This window comes from Chrysochloris asiatica, unplaced genomic scaffold (assembly GCF_000296735.1).
Source record: "Chrysochloris asiatica unplaced genomic scaffold, ChrAsi1.0 scaffold00097, whole genome shotgun sequence".
In the NCBI taxonomy this organism is placed as follows: domain Eukaryota; kingdom Metazoa; phylum Chordata; class Mammalia; order Afrosoricida; family Chrysochloridae; genus Chrysochloris; species Chrysochloris asiatica.
In genome coordinates this window covers 4,839,444-4,865,757 of record NW_006408615.1, presented here as the reverse complement: position 1 = coordinate 4,865,757, position 26,314 = coordinate 4,839,444, and the positions used below count along the sequence as shown (strand labels likewise).

At 50.3% G+C, this 26,314-nt stretch overlaps 1 protein-coding gene across 1 annotated transcript in view; it reads left to right on the top strand.

Annotated features, from left to right (window-relative positions):
• Positions 1-23,488, top strand: part of TRMU (tRNA 5-methylaminomethyl-2-thiouridylate methyltransferase) — a 28,183-nt gene extending 4,695 nt beyond the window's left edge. The window contains exons 2-11 of the mRNA XM_006866888.1: positions 600-765; positions 2,036-2,142; positions 11,430-11,552; positions 18,025-18,197; positions 19,283-19,336; positions 19,422-19,488; positions 21,461-21,561; positions 22,491-22,635; positions 22,878-22,960; positions 23,348-23,488. Of these exons, the coding sequence (XP_006866950.1) occupies positions 600-765; positions 2,036-2,142; positions 11,430-11,552; positions 18,025-18,197; positions 19,283-19,336; positions 19,422-19,488; positions 21,461-21,561; positions 22,491-22,635; positions 22,878-22,960; positions 23,348-23,488 (1,160 nt within the window). The remainder of the gene's footprint in view (positions 1-599; positions 766-2,035; positions 2,143-11,429; positions 11,553-18,024; positions 18,198-19,282; positions 19,337-19,421; positions 19,489-21,460; positions 21,562-22,490; positions 22,636-22,877; positions 22,961-23,347) is intronic.
• The last annotated feature ends 2,826 nt before the right edge of the window (positions 23,489-26,314 follow it).

Sequence of the window (26,314 nt, the reverse complement as noted above, 5' to 3'; positions counted from 1 at the left end):
AGTAGAGCTGCTTCAGGCTTCTGAAATGAAATTTCCATGGGAGCAGACAGCAGCCTCATCTTTCTCCTGTGGAATGGTTGATGGACTTGAAACGCCAACCCTGTCATTAGCAGCCCAGTGCCCAACCCACTGTACCACCAGGACTCACTGGAGAAACAAACATGATAAAATATATGTGATAGAACTCTTGGACTATGAATTTGATGTATTTTATGTCTGATGATTTAAAATCTAACATGGTAATTGGAAGAGCCTTTGCAATGAGCTTAACAGTCTGTTAGCTGGTGGTGGTTTTTCTTTATGCTGTAGTTTCTGTTCTTCACTGCACACTTGGTAATCCCTCCTGGGTGCAGGCCTCGGGGGGACTCGAAGACAAGAAGTTCTCTTACACATCTTGGGGATTCCTGCAGACAGTCTGATGCCAAGTGAGGCTGGAGGCTTTGCCACAGTGAAGTGGGTGTCTGAAGGGCCAGGGCAGAGAGAGACTGCCTGGCAAACCCGTGCAGAAGCTTAGGAGCGTGGGGTCCGGAAGCCTGCACCTTTGTCCTCCTAGGGTGACTTGAGTTACATACTCTGAGAACTTGCCCTTCATTCCCCAGGTTACCAGGTGACAGGGGTGTTTATGAAAAACTGGGACCCTCTGGATGAGCATGGTGTGTGCTCCGCTGATAGAGACTGTGAAGACGCCTACAAAGTGTGTCAGGTTCTGGACATCCCCTTCCACCACGTGTCCTATGTGAAGGAATACTGGAACGATGTGTTCAGGTGAGTGCCGCAGACACCACCTCCGTGCTGCCACCTCGGTGACCTGCCTCCACATCAGGGCCGGCTGCTACAGTCACACAGTGGGGGAGACGGCTGTGGTCTCCCCGAGAAGTGTGGCAAGGTGAGGCCCGATGTTCGGGCAAGATGGCCTAGATACATGATCTGGAAAGCCGCGAAAAAGTCATGTGACTCCTGGGTGCCAAAGAACCTTAAAATCTCTCCTGATCCCACAAGTATGATTAACACTCACAGGATTAAAGGAATCCTGGGTGGCACATGTTAACTGAAAAGTTGGTGGTTCAAGTCCACTCAGGCTCCTGGGAACGAAGACCTGGCACTTTGTTTCTGAAAGCAGCCCAGCACATGGGGCGTCATGTGTCAGAGTTGTCGCCACGGCAACTGGTTGTTACACCTCCCGAAGTGAATGCCTGAAACGGTTCAATTCTCTCTACATCATGCTAGGGTAGACTGTGGAACCTGCGAGAGCCGGAAGGCCACAGGACCGCGTTCCAGGTTTCATAAGTTTTCTGCCTTTGACAGGGTGCAGTCTTAACCACTTCTCTGTCGTTCTCTGTCACTGTGCTAGTGGGAATATTTGTGCCTTCCTTCTCTGACAGGTTTCTACTTTGCCCAGGTTACAGGTTTTACTGGAACGTCCTCCCACTGTCCAGTCTGGCTGTCTGGTAGAACAGAACCCCATTTGGTCAGGGTGTGCTAGCTCATCTTTCCGTATGCAGGACTTCCTGGTCCTCAGAAGTGTGCCTGGTGACATTAGGGATGTTTTAGTGAACTGGTCAGTATTTGCCCAGTGACCCAGGCTCCCAGGGTGAGATTGCAGGATGGCTAAGAGAACCCTGGACTGTAAATCTGGATGGTTTTATTACCCCCCATCCACGTCACGTGAATGACCTCCTCATCTCAGCCTTCCTCTTTGGAGTTAGTTGAGTGAGTGGCTCTCAGCCCCCCACTCGTCCCCTGACCACAGGCTCCACTGAGCCTTTGGGGAGACAGGCAGAGTGACCAGAAAGCATTTACTGTCCCCCCAGGTGTAGATCGCGTCATAGACTGTCACAGGTTCCATGCAGCTGCCTCGGTAGAGCTGTTGGATGAGAACATTGAAAGTGTGTACATACGGAGGCTCTTCTGTTTTGCAGAAAGAAAATTTTGATTTTGTTTTGACATGGAGAAACTAAATTAAGCAAGTAATTTAATTTTTTTTGAGGAATGTTTTGTAGTTAGAAATGTAAAAATGCTTTTCGTTTTATTTCAGTGATTTTTTGAACGAGTATGAAAAAGGGAGGACTCCGAATCCTGACATAGTGTGCAACAAGCACATCAAGTTCCGTGCTTTTTTCCACTACGCCCTGGATAATCTCGGTAAGGAGCGCAGTGAGAGCCACAGGTGCTTGGAATTGCTTTGGGTTTTGTCCGGAGTAAGGAAGGACTTTCTGGTGATTTGCAGATGATAGGACCCTTGGGGGCAGCATGCCTCTTCATTGTAACTCTCAGAATTGTGAGGGCTCTTCCAGTGGATTCCAGGAAAACCCCCTTTAAAAGGCTGAGAAAAGGTGGGTTTGATATCATTGACCCAAGACTTGAAAAGTAGCAGTGCCCACCAGGAGGGACAAGTGAGTATCACAAAGCAAGAGTGTTAAAAAAAAAAAAAAAGCAAAATGTGTCTGAATTATTGAATGGAAAACTGGTCTGCTCTATAAACCTTCATCTGATTCATAATAAAAAGTTTAATTAAAAAAAAAAAGATATTACATTGGGAGAAACTAGGCAAATGAAGCATGTGATCTTTTTGTGTTACTCTTGCAACTCCATATAATCTACAATTATTCATTGTTACATTGTTACCTGAAAATTAAAAATTGAATTTAAAACAGAAAGACTTTGGAGTTAGGAAAGTGAAAAAAAAAAGGGGTAAGATTGTGATTATGAATTGCTTAGTGACCTTAAATGGACCACAACATCACAGAAAAAAGCACGTGAGGAAGAAATGAGGGAAAACTCTTTGCGTGTATTAGGAAGGCTAGACCTTGGGGGAAACACCAGAGACAAGAGAGCTTCCAAAAGCCTGGCCACTGTGAACACAAGATGGAAGAGGCCCACTGTGAGGTGGACGCCAGGCAGCGGCGCAGAAATCTTAGTGTATTTCAATGTCGCAGTGCAGTGCAGACATGGCTGTGGTCCACAGGCAACAAGACAGCGCTTGCTCATCAGGTGACTGGTCTCTGGTCTTGGAACTCATCTGGATCCCCTCTCTAGCAGGGTCACCGTACTGCTACCAGCTCAGTGCTGTCCTCAGCTCTAGCTCCTCAGTCTGGACACGACTGCTTCCAGGACTCAAGCAGCTCGCATTTGGCCCTCCTTCTCAGGAGTCCCGGGAGCCCTGATGGTCTGGCTGAGCTGCCAACCCACCAGTTACTGCACGGGAGAAAGATAAGGTCTGCTTGCATTGAGACATGCAGCCCCCGAGACTGGGCCAGTCCCACTCTGTCCTGCAGGGTTGCTGCGAGTCTGCACCCACCTGATGGCAGCGTGCTGTTTTGTCTTTTCAATAAGTCCTGCTAAATGAAGCCGTTTCCTGTGCTTTCAGAATGAGTTTCTGCTGGGTTCGGAGAAGAGGTCTACTGTGTGTGCCCAGGTCTCTCTATTTTGTTTTTCTGACCTGGATGTCATGTCTGAGTGTTGGTCTGTACTAGAGCCCAGCCTACAGTCCAGGCCCTGCTACCAGCTGACAACTTGCCTCCCATCTGAATACTCAGATTTTTGTCTGTTCCTAAATGTCTCCTTTCTAGATTCCATTTGCCAGTTGGCACATTCTTATTTTTAAAACCTCCCTCCACCTTTGATTCTCGTCCTGAATTGCTTATGTAGAATACTTCCTAGTATCTGCTATACTTTGTGAATTCGGAGTTCTTCTTCCTGTCCCCTGCAGTTGTGGGTCACCATAGCAAGTTACTGAAGTTCACATACTGGCCTCTCAGTTTGCTCTGCCCTCTCCCAGCTCCCCCAGCCGTGCACGGCCACATTCCAAGACTTGTCTCTCTCTGTCAGTGCTCCAGGTGGTCTAAAAATGTTTGCAGCCCTGTCAACACTTAGTCACATCTGGCATGAGGACAGAGAAGACTTACAGGTCTAATTTGTTAATGACCTAAAGCTGAGATGATGATGAAACATTGGTTCATGAAATTAGATTGTCAAAAAACGCTTACAGACACAAGTTAAAAAGTCCTGGGCTAACACCAAAACATGAGATTGCACAGTGTGCTAATTGGGTTCAATAGTTAATTCTCCCAGCACAAGACTGGGAAGGCCTGCCTTGGCTGCCACTTCTGCGCCTAAGATGCGGGGAATGTAGGTGAGCTCAAGGTGAATGTGAGGCCGCAGTCAGATGGGCTTGTTGTAACGTGGCCAAAAGCCCATGAGAAGATGCTCAGCATCATCTGTCACCGTTGTTAAGTGCCGTCAAGTGGATTTTGACTCATAGAGACCCTGTACAGCATTTCCGAGGTGCCGCTGGTGGATTTGAGCCGCTGATCTTGTGGTTCCCAGACCAGAGCTTATCCTATAGCACTACACTAGGAGTCCTATGGGGAAATAGAACTCAAAACTGTGATGAGATGCTACTTCCAATTCACATCATATCCAATAGAGTGGCCATAAAAGAAAAATAAGGAAAATAGCAAGTGTCGGTGAGGATGTGGGAATTTGGAACTTGGGAAGTGGTGCAGCTGCTGTTTGGAAACAGTTTGGCAGCTCCTCAAAAAGTTAAACGTAGAATTACCGTATGGTCCAGCCATCCCGCTTTTAGGTATGAGTATATACCCAAGAGAATTGAAAATGTATCTTCACAGGGAAACTTGTACACCAGTGTTCCTGGCAGCACCCTTCACAATAGCAAAAGAAAGAAACAGCTCAAATCTCCCCATCAGCAGAGGAATGGATAAGAGCTATATGATCTGTCTAGGGAATATTGGTGGTGGTGGTGGTGGTGTGGCTTTGACTGAGGAGGTTGTAAGTCTTTGTGGGAGTTGAAAGTCCATCTCTGGTGGAGCAGATGGTGGATTTGAACTGCTGAACTTGACGTTAGCAGCCTGCTACAGTGTGGGTGATCTTGCAAGCATAATGCAGAGTGAGAGAAGTCAAGACATGTAGACCATGTGCTGTCTGGCCCCATTCCAGGCAGTGTCCACGACAGTTATCTCCATAGAAATGAGAGATTCATGGCTGCAGGTGCTGGAGGAGTTAAGAAGTGACCGCTGAATGTACCTGGTGCCTCTGCTTGGGAGAGTTCTGGGATAGAGAGGAGCGATGACTGTATGTACTTCATGTCTAGGGTTTACACATTGAAAATGGTGATTTTTTTTTTTTTTTGAAGCTTTTTGTCAATTGAGTGAAGTTTATAGGGCAGGTTGTGTTTCACATCCAACAAACCACACACTTTATCTCATCTTGATTGCATTTCCCTCAGTGTATCATCACTCTGCCTACCTCCTCCCTGCGTTTCTTGTTCCCGTTCCTTCTCCTTTCCGCACCGTTCTGAATTTTGTCCTTAGGTAAATCATGTCCTTTGGATCTCGGATGGCTGACATTCTGTGGTGTGTGGACCACATAGCATTGCATCCCCCCCACCCCAGATGTATATCTATTCCTTGCCATGGGGGTGAGTTCATTTCCAGATCTGAAGGGCCATAGTCTCGAGGTTGATTTTGAGTTTTATTTCACATTTTCTCCCCTTCTGTCCAGGGTCTTCTAATAGGATTCCTCTCCTAGCAGTTGGTAATGGCAGCTGGGCACCGTCTACTTCTTCTGGTTTCAGGGTCATGGAGACGGATGATCATGTGGTCCGCTAGTTTCTAAGCTGGACTCCAGTTTCTAACTGGACTCGTTGTTTCTAAGCACCTTCCATTCTCCTCTCTCTTCTTTCTCCCACATGTGGAGAGCCCAGTAGTTGCATCTCAGATGGCTACTCCTGAACTTTTACATCCCCGTCACTTCTCACCGAAGTAGCATGTAGAGCCTTGTCTTCGTGCACTATTTAATGGCAATTGACCATGGTTTCCCCAAGACTGGTCTGAGCCCCCAGGCCCAGCAACTCATTCCTTCAAGGTGTTTCATCATGGTAGCGTAATGGTTACGAATCAGGCTGCTAGTCTCACGTCAGCAGTTTGAAACTACCAGCTGTTCCGTGGGAAAAAGATGAGGCTTTCTGCTCCCGTAAAGATTTACAGCCTCGGAAACCCTGTACAGGGTCGCTATGAGTTGGAACCGACTCATAGCAACAAGAAGCTTTCATCATTATGCCTCCAGTATAGGGTTCACATGCCGTGGAGTCGGTGCGGACTCAGCGATCCTGTGTAGGGTTTACGTGCCGTGGAGTCGGTGCGAACTCAGCGATCCTGTGTAGGGTTTACGTGCCGTGGAGTCGGTGTGAACTCAGCAATCCTGTATAGGGTTCACGTGCCGTGGAGTCGGTGCGAACTCAGCAATCCTGTGTAGGGTTTCTGAAGAGCAGCTGGTGGGTTTGAACCACCACCCTTCTGATTAGCAGCCAGTGTTGATGCTGCAGCACTACCCCAGGAATCCACAAGCGCATCCTGCGAATGTCTGAGTTATGGTATCATTCTTGGCATGTGACACCAGAGGGCAGAGTGGAGACCAGCAAGGGAAGATTGTGCTCAGGGTGGTAGACACCAACCGAGCGCACAGGCCCCGAGCCTTTGGCTTTGGGAGTGCTGAGCTCCCCATCAGCAGCCCTGCCTGTGGTCATCCTTCAGGAGTTCTCCGCTGATTGAGCCCACAAAGTAACGTAGCAAGCGGAGACTCCGTGGGAGCTGGACCTCTGAGCTCCTAAGATTCTCTCCGAAGAATCCTACAATTGTTGTGGTGTGAGCGGGAGCTCTTGAAGGAGGTAGCTACAAAGTGGGCTTTTAAAGCTTTCCTTATGGATCTGTTTTGGAGGAAACACAGCTGTAGTGCTCCTTCAGGGTGAACATGGTGAGGCTGTGGCTTGCTTACTTTGGGTACCTCATTCGGAGAGACCAATCATTAGAAAATGACCTCACACTTGGTGAGGTGGAGGGTCAGTGAAAATGAGGAAGACCCCCCCAAGGAGATACAGCGATACAGTGGCCGCAGCAGTATGATCACACACAGCAACAATTGTGCGGGTGGTGAGGACTGGCGGGCGGGTCTGCCTCTGTGGCGTGTGTGCTCAGTTGACTTGATGGGATCGAACAGTAACTAGCCACCAGCCATAGAAAATCACTCAAGATGTCGTAACGTATTCCTAATGTTATGTGTGGACCCCAGGGGTGGCGCGGTAGGATCAAGCACTAGACTGTGAACCATAAGGTCTGCGCTTCAGACCCACCCGCTGCTCTTAGAAACCCTACACAGCTTCACTATGAGTCGGATTCGACTCAGTGGCACTTAACAACCACAACCACCATGCAGTTTGTTGGAATTGATTCAGTGGCAGTGAGTAATGTACTTTTTCAAGGAGTCCTGGTGACTCAGTGGTTAAGCGCTCAGCTGTGAATCAGAATGTGGGTTTGAACCCACCGGCTGCTCCACAGGAGAAAGATGACACAGTCTGCCTCGGTAAAGGGTCACAGCCTTGGGAACCCTGTGGGGCAGTTTTCCTGTCTTACAGGGTCGCTGTGAGTCAGTGTCAGCGCCGTGCAGTGGGCTCGCAGTGGTCAGTGGACATGTAGTTCACAGCCCTGCGTGGCAGCTCCTCGCTGCGTCTCGTTTCACACTGAGTTGCCTTGGTTGGTTACATTCTGAATCCGTCCCACTGCATCTTCCAAGACTGAGGGTGTGCAGTGTTGGCCCAGGGAGACGTAGACTGTGGTGGCCAAGCAGAGTTTCAGCCTGTTGTGACAGGGTCGCTCGGAACCGACACAACGACACCCAACAATAGTACGTGCCTTGGCAGCTTCTGTCACTCTGCTGCCTTATTTGGAAAGGAGAAATTAAAGTAAAAAGTACTGAAATGTAATCCATTACCAACTCCTAGTGACCCACCCTATGGTGCTGTGTGCTGTGGAGTCCGTTGAACTCATACCACCCTGTCTAGCATTTCCACGGCTATAAGTCTTTATGGGAATAGAAAGTCTTATCTTTCTCCTTCAGAGCAGCTGGTAGATTCGAACTGCTGACCTGTGGTTAACAGCCCACCTCGTAAGCACTATGCTTTTTATAATGACCCTGTAGGATTGTTCCATAGGGTTCCCAAGACTGTCAATCCTCATGGGAGCAGGCTGCTACATATTTCTCCTGCAGAGAAACTAGAGTTAATGGATTTGAACCCTTCAGTTAGTAGCTGAGCGCTTAACCACTTTGCCACCAGAGCTCCTATTTAAAACTCCTGAGCATCTGTAACTTCACGTCCCGAAATCACATTGACCTGAGATTTTTCTTTGTTTTTTTCTGTGCACTTAAACATTTGGGACTGTAGTGTATATATAAGGAGACCTAGTGGCACTGTAGGGTAAGTAATGGACTCTTTTTTTTTTTTTAAATAATGTTTTATTGTGAATTATGCGATAGTTTACCTGGGAGAACATTAGCTTTACATTCATTCTATCATATATCGTTTCATTGCCATGGTTACAGTCCCCTCCGTGCATCATCAGCCAACCAAAGGGTATACACTACAAGCCTGCCCCCTGGTCATCAACACACAGTCCCTCTCCCTCGATGAGTCTAGAGTGCCCAGCCACTCCATCTCTCCACGTCATCGTGTCAGCCTCCATCTCTGGCATAGCGATGGACTTTTAACTGCAAGGTTGTCAGTTCATACCCACCAATGGCTCTATGGGAGAAAAATGAGGCTTCCTGTTCCCTTAAAGATTTAATCTTAGAAACTCTCTACGAGGTTGCTGTGAGTTGACATCAGCTGTGTGGCAGTGAGTTGGTTTTGTGTTTGGCAGTATATATGAGGGGGCTTCAAAACTAAAAGTTCATGGAAATATTCCATTCTCTCTCCCTTTTTTTAAGCTTTTATTGTGAATTGGGTGATAGTTTACATGGGAGAACATCAGTTTTACACTCATCCTATTGTATTTTGTTTCATTGCAATGATTACAATACATCATTCTATTCCTTGGTTTGTTTGTTTTTTTGATGTACACAAAAACACTTATGAATATATAATCATTTAAACAACCAAAGGGCATGTTCTGCAAGTCAGCCTCCTGGCTGCCATCACTCAGCCTTTCTCTTTCCATGAGTCCAGAGTCCTCAGCTGCTGCCTCTCTCCATGTCCCCATCTCTGCCTCCATCTCTGGTGTCACTGCTTTCTCTCTGGATAGGGTCCCGTGTTCCGCTTGTGTTCTTCTCTCTTGATGGTCCTAGGGTCCTCTGTTTCTGGAATGTAAGATTAACTATTCCCCTCACCCCCCTTTATGTTATAAAACTTCCACCATTACAGTTATGATAATTGCAATTAGTCACGATAACAGTTACTCACTATTGAATCAAAAGAGAGAGCCCTATCCCCATCTCCTTTCACCAGACACATCTAGACAAGATGGAAATGATTTAGTGGGGATTCTGCCTTTCCCTACACACTCTGAAACTAAACTCCTAATTGAAAACTTGTAAGCCAGCCACTTTGTGCCTTTAAAGATCTCCCCCCCTCCCCATTAAGGTCGCCAGTGTCTGAGTTGCCCATCTGTAACAATCTTGTGTACAAAGGGGATAGGCTTGATCCTGGATGTAAAGACTCTTACCCTCTCGGTTGGTATTTTGAGCTGCGGCATCTACAAGTCTAGGTCAAATTCATCAAATTGTAGCAATTTGTACTTGCTTCCTTTATCAGCTTTATCTTCTTCTAGTTGAGCTCTAATCATCAAGACATCACAGCTAGGTCAAATGGGTACTATCTGTCTGCAAGTTTGGACATTCTTGTTCATCTACCCTCACTTCTTATCCACTGGATGCTTCACTCTCAGCTCCAGCTCTCTGTGGCTAGGCCATTCATTGTCCATGGGCTCAGGAGTTCCCAAGTCTCCCCAAACTTTGGACCAACCAGCCCTTCCTCTTCTCTCTCTCATCTTCAGGTCAGCAGGAGTCTATGGAACATGGTTGAACTCAGCCCATATCTACATTACTGCCTTTCCCCCTCGTCCGCTCACCAGTAGACCAATGTGGTCACCAGCGAGCTTACATGCCTGCTCATGTGTTCCGTTTGAATTTCAGTCTTGGAGTGGGGTTTGCCCTGAAGGGATTTGATTGCTTGCCTTGATGGCTCCCTGGTGAACAACTTGCTTGGTCCTGTAGTAGCCAATCAGATTGCATTGTTGTTTTTCCTGCTCGTCTTTCAGGACGTGCCTTCTGTTCTTCTTTCTAGCTGCTCTGGATAGTCCATTGTCTGTTAGCTCCAATTTTTCCATGAGCTTTTTAAAGCACTCTCATGTAGGTTTCCCCTACTTAACAATATTATAGGGGAGTGTGGTTGTTCCATAGGATAAACACCAGACTGTGAACCATAAGGTTAGTGGTTTGAACTCACCAGCCACTCTAATGGAGAAAGATGAGGCTTTCTGTTCCTACCAAGATTTGAAGCCACGAAAATCCTATACAGGATCTCTATATGAGTTGGAGTCTCATAGACGTTATAAGTATTTTCCGGTCAATAAAAATTCTTTGTAAATATCAACTGCAGTGGCGCTGGAACCCTTCCCTGCTCTGCCTGGATATATACATAATGGTTTGGTGGTTTTCAGTTTTTCCTTACCATAAGAAACACTGGTGTGGTGCTGTGGGTTAATGCGCCAGTCTGCAAAACCATTTGAACTGCAAGGTCGGCAGTTCAAGCTCACCAGCAGCTCCTTGGAAACCCTATACAGGGTCACTATGGGTCAGAACCGACTCAACAGCACTTAACAACAACAACATAAGAAACACTGGAACTTTTTTTTTTTTAACTTAAATCTTTGTGCACATAACTGATTATTTACTTAAGCTATAATGAATGAATGGATACATATTAACATTTGGAAGTCTCTGGACGTTTTAGTGTAACTTTGTAGCAAGGGTGCATCATCTAAATCCCTAGTGAATGACTAAAGGGTTAGCAGGGTTCAAGGTGTGCATTGCTTTGCAGGCTCTCATTGGGGGTGTGGGGGTCAGCTGTGGAGACCACGGTATGAGACCGTGTGGTGATGTGGGGTGGTCAGAGTTCAGCTGTGGAGATTGTCCAGTGTGAGACTATGTATGTGTGATGTGGGGTGGCCAGGGGTCAGCTGTGGAGACTGTCCAGTGTGAGACTATGTATGTGTGATGTGGGGTGGTCAGGGGTCAGCTGTGGAGACCACGGTATGAGACCGTGTGGTGATGTGGGGTGGTCAGAGTTCAGCTGTGGAGACTGTCCAGTGTGAGACTATGTATGTGTGATGTGGGGTGGTCAGGGGTCAGCTGTGGAGACTGTCCAGTGTGAGACCATGTGTGGTGATGTCTGGTGGGGGTTGGAGGTCAGCTGTGGAGACTGTGGTGTGAGGCCATGTGGTGATGTGGGGTGGGGGTGAGGGTCAGCTGTGAAGACTGTCTAGTGTGAGACTGTGTTTGAGGCTCCTTTTTTGCCTGTGGTTGGTGCTGGCCAAAGCAAGTGAACATGAGGCTGACATCTGTGCTTCAAAACCTCCCAGGAGCTGATGCTGTGGCCACAGGTCACTATGCAAGGACATCGCTAGAAGATGAGGAAGTCTTCCAGCAGAAGCATGTTCAGAGGCCCCAAGGGCTTTTCAGAAATCGATTTGAAGTTAGAAACAGTAAGTCACACTGCCCAGAGCAAAGCCTAACTGTCCGTACACAGTAACTGTTGTGAGGATTGGCAGTGGGTTGTAATCTCAGCAGATCTGCCATCCTTCTGTGTGGGAACCTGCTTGCTGTCACATTTGAGAAGTCATTATCAAGGGGGCCATTCCCCCCAAGGTTTGTGTGATTGGGAACAGAAGTCGGGTCAGGGGCCAGGGCTAGTAGAAAAAGGAGTCAACACTTGATCATCCAGATGTTGGCTCTGTTGGTGTGCTGAAGGTTGAAATAGTGTTCAAGGTGATAATAGTGTTTGAGGTGCTCCAGTGTTAACTAAGGCCTTGCCCTCTGAGGTCAGATCTTCAGTGCAACCTGGTCACTGGGGACTCACCAGGTGCATCTGGACATGAGTGGACAGAGGCTCTGTCTCCACATTGACATTCTTCACAGGGCTGTTCAGCTCCTCAGCGGGCCACAGGGGCCCTGGCACCCTGTCAGTTGCACTAGTACATGTGTAGTGTGATATATGGTATTTTCACTCCCACGACTAGGCACAGGAAGACTTTATTAGTGTTACCTAGTTGCTCTGGGTGGGTAACTGGACTAGGCTGTCTGCCTGGGCTGACCTGGGCTGGGGACTGCAGGCAGTGAGCCTCACTGACGGATGTCCTGGTCTCTGGTGTGACCAGCAGAACTTCCACCAGCTTGCCTCCTACTGTGTGAGGAAGCCCCGCACGGGCCAGGCCTCAGTAGGAACTAGCTCTTCCTCACCACCTTTTGTGCTGGCTGGTCGTGGAGTTTAGGACTGGCCACTTTCTCATCTCAAAATCATGGACTTTGACTGTTTTAAAAGAGCCTTGAAAGAGAAGCTAAAGTTCCCTATGGTCTGAGGCTTTGATACTCATATCCCTGTTTGACAGAATTCTGTTTTGAAGTAAAGATGGTGGTTGTTGTCAGGTGCTGTCGAGTTGGTTCTGGCTCATAGTGACCCTTTGCGTAACAGAAGGAAACAGTGCCCGGCCCTGCACCGTCCTCACAGTTGTTCTGTTTGAGCCCATAGCTGCTGCACTGGGTCCTCTTTGTCAGCTGACCCTCCACTATAAGCTCCAGGGCCTGGCCCCTCCTCATCACATGTCCAAAGTAGGAGAGATGAAGTCTCGCCATTCTCACTTCTAAGGAGCACTCTGCTGCACTTCTTCCAGCACAGATCTGTTGGTTCTTTTGGCAGTCCACGGTACTTTCAATACTCTCCTCCAACACCATAACTCAAAAGCATCAGTTCTTCTACGGTCTTCCTTATTCACTGTCCAGCTTTCAGCACACAGACTGAATAAGTATGGTGAAAGGATACACCTTTCCTGATTTTAAACCCTTCAGTATTCCCTTGTTCTATGTACAAGTTTGTTCTATTTACAGCTTTCTCATGAGCACAGTTCAATGTTGTGAAATTCCCATTCTTTGTAATGTTATCCACAGTTTGTTATGATCTACACAGTCGAATGCCTTTGCATAGTCAATAAAGCCGAAGTAAACATCTTTCTGGTATTCTCTGCTTTCAGCCAAGATCCATCTGATGTTCCCTCGTTCCACATCCTCTGCTGAATCCAGCTTGATTTTCTGGCAGCTCCCTATTAATGTACTGCTGCAACTGTTTTTGAATTACCTTCAGCAAAATTTTACTTGCATGTGATATTAATGATATTGTTTGATTTCCACATTCCGTTGGGTCACCTTTGGAATGGGCACAAATATGTATCTATTCCAATCAATTGGACAGGCAGCTTTCAAATTTCTTGGCATAGACAAGTGAATGTATCTCAGGCCTTAGTGTAGACATGGACTGGTCATTTTGAATCAATCAGATGGTTGCTATGCAGAAAAACCAAACTGAAAAGCAATGGTACCACATTCATCATCGAAAAGAGCCTGTCAAGGTCTGTCTTAGAGTACAGTGCTATCAGTGATAGGATAATATCCATATGCCTACAAGGAAGACTCGTTATTATTCAAATGTATGCACCACCCAGTAAAGCCAGTGAGGGTGAAGCTGAAGGCGCCCTGGTAGCACAGCGAGTGGTTACACATTGGAATCTACCAGTCGCTCCTCTGGAGAAAGATGACGCTTTCTGCTCCTGTAAAGATTTACAGCGTTGGAAACTCTATGCAGGGTCACTATGAGTCAAAATCGACTCCGTGACACACCCAACAACTTCTTCAGTCTGAAACTGATCAAACATACAGTCAAGATGCATTGATAATTACTGGTAACTGGAATATAAAGGTTGGAAACTACGAGAAAGGATCAGTAGTTGGAAACTATGGTCCTTGCGACAGCAATAATGTTGTAAATCCCATGGTAGGGTTTTGTAAGAACAACAATGTATTCATTGCAAACACCTTTTTTAAGCGACACAAAAGGCAACTATACACATAGACCTTACCAGATGGAATATACAGACATCAAAACGACTATGTCTGTGGGAAAAGAAGATGGAGAAGCTCTAAATCATCAGCCAAAACAAAGCCAGAGGCTGATTATGGAACAGACCATCAATTACCCATCTGCATGTTCAGGCTGAAACTGAAGAAAACAAACAAGTCCACAAGAACCAAAATATGATCTTGAGTCTATTCCGAGTTTAGAGACCATCTCAAAAACAGATCTGATGCAGTAGACACTAATGACCGAAGACCAGAAGAGTTATGGGATGATATCAATAATATCATACAGGAAGAAAGCACAAGATTACTTTAAAAGACAGAAAAGAAACAAAGGCAAAAATGGATGTCAAGTTTATTTCTGACCTGGCCCCATCACTATGGCTCCTGCAAAGAATGGTGGCGAGAAGAAGAAGGGTGACCAGAGAGGACACTGTCAACATTCACAAGCGCATCCATGGAGCGGGCTTCAAGAAGGGTGCCCCTTGAGCACTCAAGGAGATTCAGAAATTTGCCACGAAGGAGATGGGAACACCAGACATGCGCATTGACGCCAGGCTCAACAAAGCTGTCTGGGCTAAAGGAATCAGGAACGTCCTGTACCATATCTGGGTGCAGTTGTCCAGATAATGTAATGAGGATGAAGATTCACCAGACAACTGCTGGACACTGGTGACCTACTGACAGGCAGTGTGGATGCAAACAAAAGTAAAGTATTATAATGAAATATGCAAAGTCTTAGAGCTAGAAAACCAAAAGGAAAGAATACACTCAGCTCTTCTCAAGTTGCAAGAACTAAAAAAAAACTTCAGTATTGAAGGATTCTATGGGAGAAATGTTGGATGATGCTGGCAGCATCACATGGAGATGGCAGGTATATACAGAGTCACTGTGCCAAAAACAGTTGGTCAAAGTTCAGCTGTTTCAAGAGGGAGCCATAGATGATCAGGAGCTGATGGTGCTGTACTGATGGCAAAAAGCAAGGCTCCAGGAACCGAGGACACACAGACTGAAAGCTGTCAACAAACTGCAGTTAGCACTTGATCCAGATGAGAAATGCTACAAGAAGTGCCCATACTGATGGGCTTGTATGTCTCCCCATCAACCTGTGAACCCAAGGATGGGTGGCCCCTCCTTTGCTGAACCAAGGCCACGGAGACCCCAGAAGTAGCATTTACAGTGCGATCTGGCATGCTAGAGGGACTGCAGGTGGGCATCTGAGAGAGTCCAGCTTCAGCTCTAAACATGGAGGGGATGCAGTTAGTTCAGAGGACCCAAACCCTCCACCACTGTTCAGTGGGCTCTGACTCAGAGGCCCCTGGCATTGCTCCTTAGGGTTCCCGAGACTGCCACAGAGTGGCTGCTGGGTTTGTACAGCTGGACTTTAACCTACAGGGCTCCTGCAGTTAAAAGTCTAGCCCTGGAGAACAAACCAGATGGTGGATCGGGCAGATGTGCAGTGACAAGCTCCATCAGCAACATCACAGAATACTGGCCCAAGCAGGCTCACGGGATGGTGCCAGAACTCTGAACCACATATAAAGGAATATTTAGAAGGTTGGAAGGCTTACAGTTAGGGGAATTTGTAGCAGAAGGAAGAAATCCAGTGCTTTCTAATCCAAGGTGCTCAGCTGCTCCCCGAGCCTCCATCTTGGGTGAGACCATGCAGGGGAAGGATCAGAGCAGCCACGGATGCCTGACAGAAGTGCGGAGATAAAGGTGTGGACGTTCTTTTTTTTTGGTATCTGTTCATTGGTCTCTCGCTGCCTGCACACTTCCATTCAGATAACTAGAGGGGGTGTCTGAGCGCGTGGACACCCCACCCCCACCTCTGGAGGATTCCACTATGCATGCAAACAGATCCCGAGATTTAAAGTAGTAGTTTCCACTTAAAACCAAACAACAATGCAAAACAGCCACAGCCGGCCCTGAACTTTTTTTGCTGGGAAAAAGGCCTGAACGGAAATTGTGGAGCGGGACATGCAGACGAATCAGGAAATAGGCCGGAAATTAAATCCTGAGTTACGTCACAACAACCAAGCAGCCTGTAACTGATTGGAATACCTAAAAGGGGTTCTAAAACTTGCCCAGTGAAATAGGCCTCTTGCAAAGCCTTTACAGAGTATAGGACCTTAGGTGGAATCCTGAGTCCCATCCAGAACCTTCTGAGGTAGGACATTCCCACTAGCAAGGACAAGGAGGCCAGCCTGGATCAGCTAGAGTGACAGAAGATACATCTTCAAAGAAAGATCATCAGGAAAAATCCAAAACAAAAATGGCAGCATGACTGGCTACTACAAGAATAAGCAAGCTGTTCGCCGGGAAGCCATCAAGGCAAGCAATCAGGTTCCTTCAGGACAAACTCCCCTCTAAAAATGAAGCTCAAAGGGAACTTAATGAGCAGGCATGTAAGCTTGCTGGCGACCACATTGGTCTACTGGTGAGTGGAAGAGGGGAAAAGGCAGCAATGAAGAAATGGACTTTGATCCACAGTCCATTGACTCTCGCTGACCTGGAGATGAGAGTGAGAAGAGGAAGGGCTGGTGGGTCCAAAGTGAGGTGATACCTGGGGACACTTGAGTCCATGGACAAGGACATAGCCTCAGAGGGCTAGAACTGAGAGTGAAGCATCCAGCTGATATGAGGTGAGGGGAGATGCACAAGAACACCCAAACTTGCAGACAGTACCCATTTGACCTAGCCTCAATGGCTTGATAATCAGAACTCGACTAGAGGAAGATTACAAAGGAAAAAAAAATTTTTTTTTGATAAAGGAAACGAGTAAATTGCTACAATTAGATGAACCTGAACTATACTCACGGAGGTAGTAACTCTAAATACCAACAGAGAGGGAAGAAGTCTTTACATCAAGTATCAATCCTATCCCCTCTGTACACAGGGTAGATAGGGATGGGCAACTTAGACATTGGCTACCTAAAATGAGAGGGTGATAAAGGAATGAAGTGACTGGCTTACAAAGTTTCAAGAGGGAGTTTAGTTTAAGAGTGTGAGGGGGAAGAAAGAGTTCCCACTGAATAATTTTCATCCTGTCTAGGCCGGTCTGGTGAAAAGAGATGGGGATAAGATTCGTATGATTCAATAGTGAATAATTGTTATTGTGACTAATTACGACTGTCACAATTGTAAAGGTAAAAGTTTTGTAACAAAACTAGGGGAGTGGTTAATCCTACAGTGCAGAAACAGAGGACCCTAGGACCATCAAGGGAGAAGAGCACAAGCAGAATGTGGGACCCTATCCAGAGAAGCAGCTACTCCAGAGACAGAGGCAGAGATGTAGACATGGAAAGGGGAGCTGCTGAGGACTCTAGATTCATGGGAAGAGAGGGACTGAGAGCTGGTGGCCAGAGGCAGACTTGCAGAATGTGCTCTTTGGAGATGTAACTTATTATATATGCTTGAGTGTTTTTGTTTTATTTTGTTTTTGTTTTTTTAAAAAGCTAAAGTGGATAGAGAGAAATACTGTTAACTGATGGTACATGGAGGGGATTATAATCATTGTAATGAAACAAGGTGTATGATTTGTTGAATGTAAAACTGATGATCTGCCCTGTAAACTTTCACTCAATCCACAATGAAAACCTTAAAAGAAAAAAAAATCTAGTCTTGAAAAATGAAGAGAGTCCTTGGCAGTGCCCAGGGTAGAAGCACAGCCCATGCCCTGCACCAAGCCGCTGTCCTGTCCGCTTTCCCTGGATTGGCTGAGTGAATTTAAGACCAACTGTTGTTCCTCACTTCAGGTGTAGAGGTTTTCCCTTGTGATTTTTCACTCAGAAACAGTGTAATCTAAAGTATGAACTAGAGTAAATTTCCTTATCACATAAAAGCTTGTCTTTTCTGTATTTTTTTTTTTTTTTTTAATAGTGGATAAATTATGAGTGAGAGTTTTCCTTGTGTTTACCACAGTTTTTTTCTGGTGGTCTGTTGATGAGAGGGAGTTCTGTTTCTCGCAGAGCGGGGGTGATGTAGCTAGTAAGCAGAGTTCACTCAGTGTTTTACTCCTGCAATATCTCTGTTCTTTGCTCTTGGCAGCCGTAAAACTCCTGCAGGCAGCTGACAGCTTTAAAGACCAGACCTTCTTTCTCAGCCAGGTTTCCCAGGATGCCCTGAGGAGAACCCTCTTCCCTCTGGGGGGATTAACGAAAGAGTTTGTAAAGAAAATAGCTGCTGAGAATAGACTTCATCATGTGCTTCAGAAAAAAGAGGTACGAGTGAGTAATTTGCCTCTGATCTGCATTGACCACTTACATGGTACAAGGAAAACCGAGAGCCATGCCTTTTTTATCGATAAATCATGGTCCCTGAGGAGGACACCCATTTAGTCACATATCTACCCAAATCCCATCCATTCCCCCACCTACTTATCCATCCATCTGTCCACCTCACCACTTACCCATCCACTCAGCCACTCACCTACTCACTCATCCCTCCATCCACCCACCTAGCCCCCCACCCATTCAATCATCCATCCATCCACCTGTCCACCCACCTGTCCACTCACTTAACCACCCACCCATCCACCCACCCGTCCACCCACCCATCCACTCACCTAACCACTCACCCATTCACTCACCTACCCATCCACTCACGCATCTACCCACCCCACCACTCACCCATTCAATCATCCATCCATCCATCCATCCACCTGTCCACCCACCTGTCCACTCACTTAACCACCCACCCATCCACTCACCCATCTATCCAGCCACCCAACCACCCATCCATCCAACCACTCACCTGTCCCCTCACCTAACCGCCCTCCCACTCCCCCATCTCTCTCCTCTATGCATTAGTAGGCCTATTCAGTTTTCAGGTGTTGCTCTGTGCTAGGAGCTGAGGGAGATATGGGACTGTATTGGGCAGGCCCAGTCCTTGTAGAAGTGGCTTTCTATGGGGACACAGCCAGAGAGCCAGTGGGCAGTGGTCTGAGGTGCAGCAGTGTTGCTGAGAACAAGCCTACTGAAGCATCCACACCTGGCTGGTCCATCTGCCCCATGCCTTCTCAGGCCCTGTCTCAGCCTCCACTCATGGGCCGGGCCTTGAGGCCTCACCAAGTCTGCATTTCTTTCTGCTATGGGAGGTTGGCTGCACCCCACTCCCAGGGCTGACTCCTGGGGCAGCTACTTTGATGTTTACCCATGAGGGCTGCATCCTGCTGGGCATGGCAATGAAGCCATGTTACATAGCTGGTAATGGGGTCCAGGTCATGGGAGGGCCCGACGTGTAGCAAGAGGATACCCTGCCTGTGTAAGGGGTGAACCACTGGCTCCCACGGCCTCTCTCGTTTCAGAGCATGGGCATCTGCTTCGTTGGGAAAAGACACTTTGAGGATTTCATCCTTCAGGTGAGTGTGAGCCGCAGACGGTGGAGCCGTTGTTCCTGCCTTGGACCGGCTGCCTCAGGAACTAAAAACACCGTTTGCCTTCCAGTACCTACAGCCCCGACCCGGGAACTTCATTTCCATTGAAGATGACAAGATCCTAGGGGCACATCGAGGTGAGTCCCAGTGCTGGGAGGTTAGGGTACTGGGGGCCTAGATCATCCAGTGGGTTGTGAGGGCACATGTCTAGGGCACAGGGCATTTAGTAAAAGCTTTCACTAGAGAATTTTGTCCTTTGTTGTTAAGTGCCGTTGAGTTGGTTCCTACCCATAGCGACCCTGTGTAGGGTTTCCAAAGAGTGACTGGTGAGCTTGAACCGCCGACCTTGCAGTTCAAACCGACTTTTCAGTCTTAGCGCATTAACCCTCAGCACCACACCAGGACTGTCTCTCTCTATATATATTGTGTTTTCAGTGAAAATCGATACAGCAAATAGGTTTCTGTTAAGACACAGTTTTTACACGAACAAGTCAGTGCCAGTGTGCCAACCGTCTCAGGATTTCCATTCTGGTGGTCCTGTTTCCAGGACTCTAGTTTCCCTGCCCCTGGCCTTCCCATCTTGGCTTTAGACTTTTACCCTCAGGTGTCGGTCTTTATTTTATGAGCCCACCTGTTTAGTTCGTCGGGGATCTCAGGTCAGTAGTCCTGGGGGATTCTCTCGTCTCAGTCAGTCCGGTCAGTCTGAACCTGTTGGGATTCCCAGTTGTGCTGTCCATTTGCTCCGGCCCTCTCTGGGTCTGTGGGCCCACGTGGTGGTCAGAGTGCTTGGGCTCAGGGTAGAGGAGACTGAGGGAGATATGGGACTGTACCTAACCACTCACCCATTCACTCACCTACCCATCCACTCACGCATCTACCCACCCCACCACTCACCCATTCAATCATCCATCCATCCATCCATCCACCTGTCCACCCACCTGTCCACTCACTTAACCACCCACCCATCCACTCACCCATCTATCCAGCCACCCAACCACCCATCCATCCAACCACTCACCTGTCCCCTCACCTAACCGCCCTTCCACTCCCCCATCTCTCTCTTCTATGCATTAGTAGGCCTATTCAGTGTGGCTCATGTAGGTCTCGGCCTTGTAAAGCAGCTGCTTTTCCCAGCCTTCATTCCTCCTGTCTGACTCAGGATGAGTAGAGCTCAGTAGTTGTAACTTAGGTGGCTGATTGCAAACCCTGAACTAGGCTATAGAACAAGATCTTAGGAGTATGACGATTGTGAGTTACCCCAGTGGCGTGGGCTTCTTTTCAACAGTGGAGGTGATGAAAGAGCACGCCATCTGGTTCAGAAGCCTCCTGCATCAGTAGAATTGTTTTGCACTAGATGAAGGAGAGAATGTTTGGTTATAGAAAAATCTCACCTCCACAAAAAGGGTTATGTTGGCTTCAAAGCATGGCTTCCATGATGGAGGCCTGTGTGGTCACCAGGGTTAGATGCTCCCGTGCATGAAGTGGGGTGCTGGCCGTGGAGGTGCTGGGCGTGGGCCTGCGGACCTCCGTGTATGTAAGTGCAGTGGGGGAGGTGTGTCCCTGGGAGCCCCCCTCCCCACTCCACATGGTGGCCCAGCAAGTTGACCCAGTGCAGGGTGGGAGAGCCAGGGCGGGCGTTCATGTGTCTCTCAGTGAGTTGCACGGTGGAGTTTCCCCCAGTCCACCCTTTCCTGCAGGGGAGTAGGGGTTCTGTATCCTGTGCCCTGAGAGATCTGGGTTTGATCTGCTGAGGAGCTTCCTGTCCCCAGGTGGGGTCTGGGTGACCCAGGTGTAGGCCTCTGGTCCCGTGTGCACCTGCCCTGTGTCTGGGTGTCCTGCACAGCAGTGCCCCCGAGGATGGGCAGGAGGGTCCCACCATCGAGCCTGTGGTGACTTCTTGGGGGCAGGGCATGAAGAGCAGCCGGAAAGAGTCAGGCCTAGAGAGACTGGGCGGGAGAGCGGCTGCACAGCCAAGGCCACGTGTCCACTAGCCCTGCCAGATGGGCCCCTGGACGAGTGTGTGCCTTCTGGTCTAGTGGTGAATGGGTCCCAGGAGGTCATCTCTGCCTGGGGTCCAGCCTCTGAGTGAGCACCCCTATGTCTCCACAGGCTGGTTCCTGTACACCCTGGGCCAGCGAGCCCGGATTGGCGGCCTGCGGGAGCCCTGGTACGTGGTGGAGAAGGACAACGTCAAGGGGGATGTTTATGTGGTGAGCAGCGCCCTGTCCTCGTGACGGCTCTGTGCTCAGCAGGTCCACATGGGTGTGTGTGCATGTGTGTGGCTGCTTGCTTCCTTTGTAGATGTGACGCTGGGGGTCTCTCTGAGCAGTAGCCATTACCACTCCTCCCTACTCGGCTACTTTTGTCCCCTAGTGCCTCATGCACTGACCCTCCCTGGGACGGCACTGTGTGGGTGACCGCTGTGGAGGTCGTGTGGACAGGCAGCCCCAGGGAATAGAAGGACTTGTCTTTAAGGCGTTTCTGATGAGTGCCCCATGCCAGAGACTCTTCCCCCCAGACCTCATGGCACCCCTAGCCTCCGTCCTGGGCAGGGAAGAAGTGAAGCCTGGGGCAGACCCGAGCTCAGGTACTGATGTACCTGTGATGGTGAAGGTCTAGCGTCTGCTCTGCTGTGAGAAAGACTAGAAGGGCCGTCAGCTGACCTTGTTGTCTTCCCTGCTCAGGTCCTGAAAGCTCTTGGTCTCACTCAGGAAGGGGGCTGGGGGGTACCCCTAGTGCCCCATGGTTCAATGTTGTAGAGGCAGCAGCTCTGGGGATGTGGGCACAGCCTTAGAGTGTCACTGGGAACTGGCGACCACCTCCTCCTTCCTTTTGCCCAGTGGGGAGGCCTTTTGGAGAGACAGGTCCGTGGGACCCTGAGGGGAGACAGCTGGGTCCCCAGGCAGCTGCAGGTGGATGGCCTGGGAGACTTGGACAGAGGTGCGCTCTGCTAGCGTGGCCCTGGGCTCTCCCTGCCCGCTGCCACCAAGAGAGGAAGGGCTGTGAGACCAGAAGACAGATGGACACTGAGAAGGGGTCAGTGCCCACGCAGGCGTGCTTGCTGCTCTGAATGGCAGGTGTAGGTGCAGCCCTGGTGGTCAGGGCTCTCGGCCTCACTCACGCACGTTGCACCCCACAGGCCCCCCGCACAGACCACCCCGCTCTGTACCGGGACCTGCTGCGTACCAGCCGGGTGCACTGGATCGCCGAGGAGCCGCCCGCTGTCCTGGTCCGGGACAAGATGATGGAGTGTCACTTCCGGTTCCGCCACCAGATGGCGCTAGGTGACCGAGCGGGAGGGGCTTTCTGAGGCTCAAAGCTGCCTGTTCCCCCCCTACCCCCGCCATGTCTGGGGGCCTCTGCTGCTGAACCCTTGCAGCACTGATCTGGAGGGAGGGCAGCCTCTTTTGACTCACCCTGCCCTTGCAGATGGAGGGAATCCCTCTGAACAGCCCCCACCCCCATTAGAGCGCCTCTTCCCTGGGGTCCTAAGGCAAGCCCCCTCTCAGGCCCCTCTCTCCCACAGTGCCCTGTGTGCTGACCCTCAACCAGGACGGCACCGTGTGGGTGACTGCGGTGAACTCTGTGCGGGCGCTCACACCCGGCCAGGTGAGTGGGGCCCCCAGACAGGAGGAGTCTCTGAGCCGCCCTGGTTTACGGGGGGCGGAGCCCTTCCCTCAAGTGATGGTGAGGATGGAACTGCAGGGGCCGCCACTCTGACCCCTTCCTGCTGAGTGGGCAGACCTCCATGGAGGGGGGTATCCACTGGAGCCGGGGGCTGTCCTAAGTCCTGTTGGGACTTGGGGGCCTGGGGGCGGGGCTGAAGTACCCTCCCTCCCACCAGCCCCCACGGCCAAACTCTGGGGCTACAGACACCTGCGGGTGTGGGGGCGCTATGACAGCCCTCTCGAGGGAGGGGGCTCCTGACCCTCCCGTCCATCGCCGTCCTGTCAGCCCCTCCCCTGCACGTGTGGTGATGGCCCCTCTGTCCTGCAGTTCGCCGTGTTCTACAAGGGGGACGAGTGTCTGGGCAGTGGGAAGATTCTGCGGCTGGGGCCATCTGCCTACATGCTCCAGCGGGGCAAGAACACACCCCAAGTGGCCTCAGAGGACCCAGGTCCACACCCCACACCCTGACCTACCACGAGCTGCTGCTGAGCTGGAAGCCACCTGGGGGAGCAAGCCAGGGTTCCTGCTGCCTGACCCACAGAGAGCCGGCGGATGGTCACCAAGGGTCTGGGAAGGCCCCTGAGCCCCGGGAGCCTGTGTGGTAGCCACTGTGGACCGCTGGGGAATAAATCCTTGTTCTGGGATGTGGAGTCTGACAGATCCCTAGTAGGACCGAGACCACCATCGTGGGCCATTGTGGGGACTGCCCCCCGCTGCCTGGCAGCGTGGAAAGGGGTGGGCTCTGAGGCATCAGGAGCACTGTGAACCCCCTGCCCTGGAGTCGGAGCCCTCCACTCACTTGGGCTGACCCTGGGCCCTTCCTGGGACAATGTATCTGCTGCCTCCACGTCCCAGGGAGGGGGCAGGGCCAGCGTCTGTCCTGGGCTTCCTATGGGCCTTTGCCCTGGAGGTCTAGATTCGGGACCTGAAGACGCAACCTTGTCTGTGCGCGGTGGTCAGGCAGGCCAGGTGTCCCTTCCTCTCAGTGGCCTTGGACCTAGGCCAGGCCCTGTGAGGACTGGAGTGATTGCCACTCTCTGGATTGGTAGACCTTGGACTACAGGCAGGAGGTCCCAGGGCTGGGCTTGGGGAGAGGAGGTCCCACAGATGGGCCTGCAATGTTCTAGAAGGTCAGGGTCTTGAAAACCCTATGCAGCCGTTGTGCTCTGCACATGTGGGATGACCATGTGTCCGTATCAACAGCAGGGACAGCCTGCCCAGAGGGAGCCTCCTGTCACACTGCTTGGCCTCCGGGGGTTCGACGATCCTGGCAGGACGCCCTCTGGGGAGCAGGGCTTTGGGGCACAGCCCACCACTCTGCAAACAACCAGAGCCCCTGCCCTGCCAACCCCAGTCTCCCTGGAGCCCACCTCTCCTCCCCCTGCTGTGAGGGAGGCTGGGAATGGGGTGGGGCAGAGGGAGCAGGCCCACATCCACTGGGCTGTCCTGGTGAGAGGGTTGTGATCCGGTTTACATTTGGAGAAGAGGCATGCCATGGTGTCCACTCTGACCCATTCCTGGACTGACCATCATGTGGAACCACCTCTGATGGTGGTGGGATGAAGGAGGGGGAGACAGATCCGCCCTCCCCGAGGTTTCTCCTGGTCGTGTGCTGCCCACCCCTCAGGCACAGCCTGCCTCTCATGCCCTCAACCTGATTTCTGCAGGGTCCTTGACGGGGTGGGGACCTCAGGTAGGTGAGATCCTGAAGGCAGAAGTCCATGGTGGACACCTTGGGCCTCTTCTGCCTGCTATCCCAGGACTCCCTAGCTCCCAGGGAGTTACACTCCAGGGACAGGCAGAGGGACAGCTGGGAGGGGCTAGGGCCAAGAAGTAGGACATGCAGTACCCCCTCCTTCCCCAGGGCACCGCAGTGTTTCCTGGCCATCCCTGTATCTACTGAGCAGGAGGGGGGATGGGTAAATGCAAGAACCTGCAGACCTAGAGCAAGAGGCCTTTGTGAGCTCGAAGCCTGCCTTCCTGTTGGGAACACATGGCAGCGGCCCTCCTCACGAGGCCGCCTGAACTTCAGTCTGTCCCCGCTGCCCCCACCCCAACTCTGCCCAGATTCATGTCAGGGACACACCTCAGGAGGTTCTCAGGAGAAGGTCCTTCCTCAATCCTAAGCCAACTCCTAACACCTTCCTCTCCTGGGCTCCCCCATTGCCACCAGCCCTGGTGTGGCTCCGCCTTCCCCGCCAGTGACGGGGCATTTGTGCACAGGTGGAAGCTTCCATTTATAGTTAACAGTGCTCTGCTCACCAAAAGACTGGAGCTTCAAGTCCACCCAGAAGAAAGGCCTGGCAATCCCTGAAAACCTCACGGTGTGCACTTCTCCTCTGACACATGGGGACGCCTGAGGCTTCTTATCCTCAAGGAGTTAATGACACGCCCAGGCTCAGAGCTAAAGGCAACTTCAGTCTGTGTGGATCCAAGGAGTGCTGAGGGCTGGGAGGGATGGGCCCAGGCAGCTGGGACTCCCACCAGGTCTCCAGGGTGGGTTCCTCCTCCACTTCCGGGCACAGCGGGGCGGGGTGTGGGTGAGGTCTTTGCTGTTCCCACTCCCCCATGGTCACCTCTGGGAAACGGGTTCTGGCTCCATGTTGTGAAAGACCACAGGAAGGAGGGCCCATTATTCTCTTTCCTCTATTGTCCCCAGGGGTGCCTCAGTTAGTTGGGTGTGAAGGCAGGGCCCCAGGTGATCAGGACTCAGGGAACTGACTCCTTTGTACACAGGGACCAAACAAAGGGGCCCTGGGAGCTGGAAAGAGTGGCTCCCCACTTCCCCACTAAGAATCCACGCAACTCTGGGCTCACCCTCCAGCTCTGTGTGTCCCGAACAAAACCCACAGAGCAGCCAGCAGGTTTGGTGAGAAGAACATGCTATTAACTGCTCCCCAGTCCCAGCTGTCTAGGACCAGATAATGCAGGTACCCCACACTGAGATGCAGTCAGAGGCAAACACCCCCCAACTGCCAGCCTTGTGTGAAGCGGGAATGAAACCAGCTAGGCTCATTGAGGGGGTGGTGATTCGCCAGAGAATATTTTGACCAGGCAAGCAGCCCAGTTAGGTTCTGACCACCTGTCCGAACTCTGTCAGCTTCCTCTGGCTTTCCCTTGGACTTGGGTCTCGGCCTCTCCCACACCTCTGGACCCCAGAGTAGGCTGACAGAGTCAGTACAGGTGGTGGTTGTTGTTATGTGCCATCGAGTCGGTTCCGACCCATAGCGACCCTGTACAGGGTTTCCGAGGGTGTAAATCTTTACGGGAGTAGAAAACCTCATCTTTCTCCCG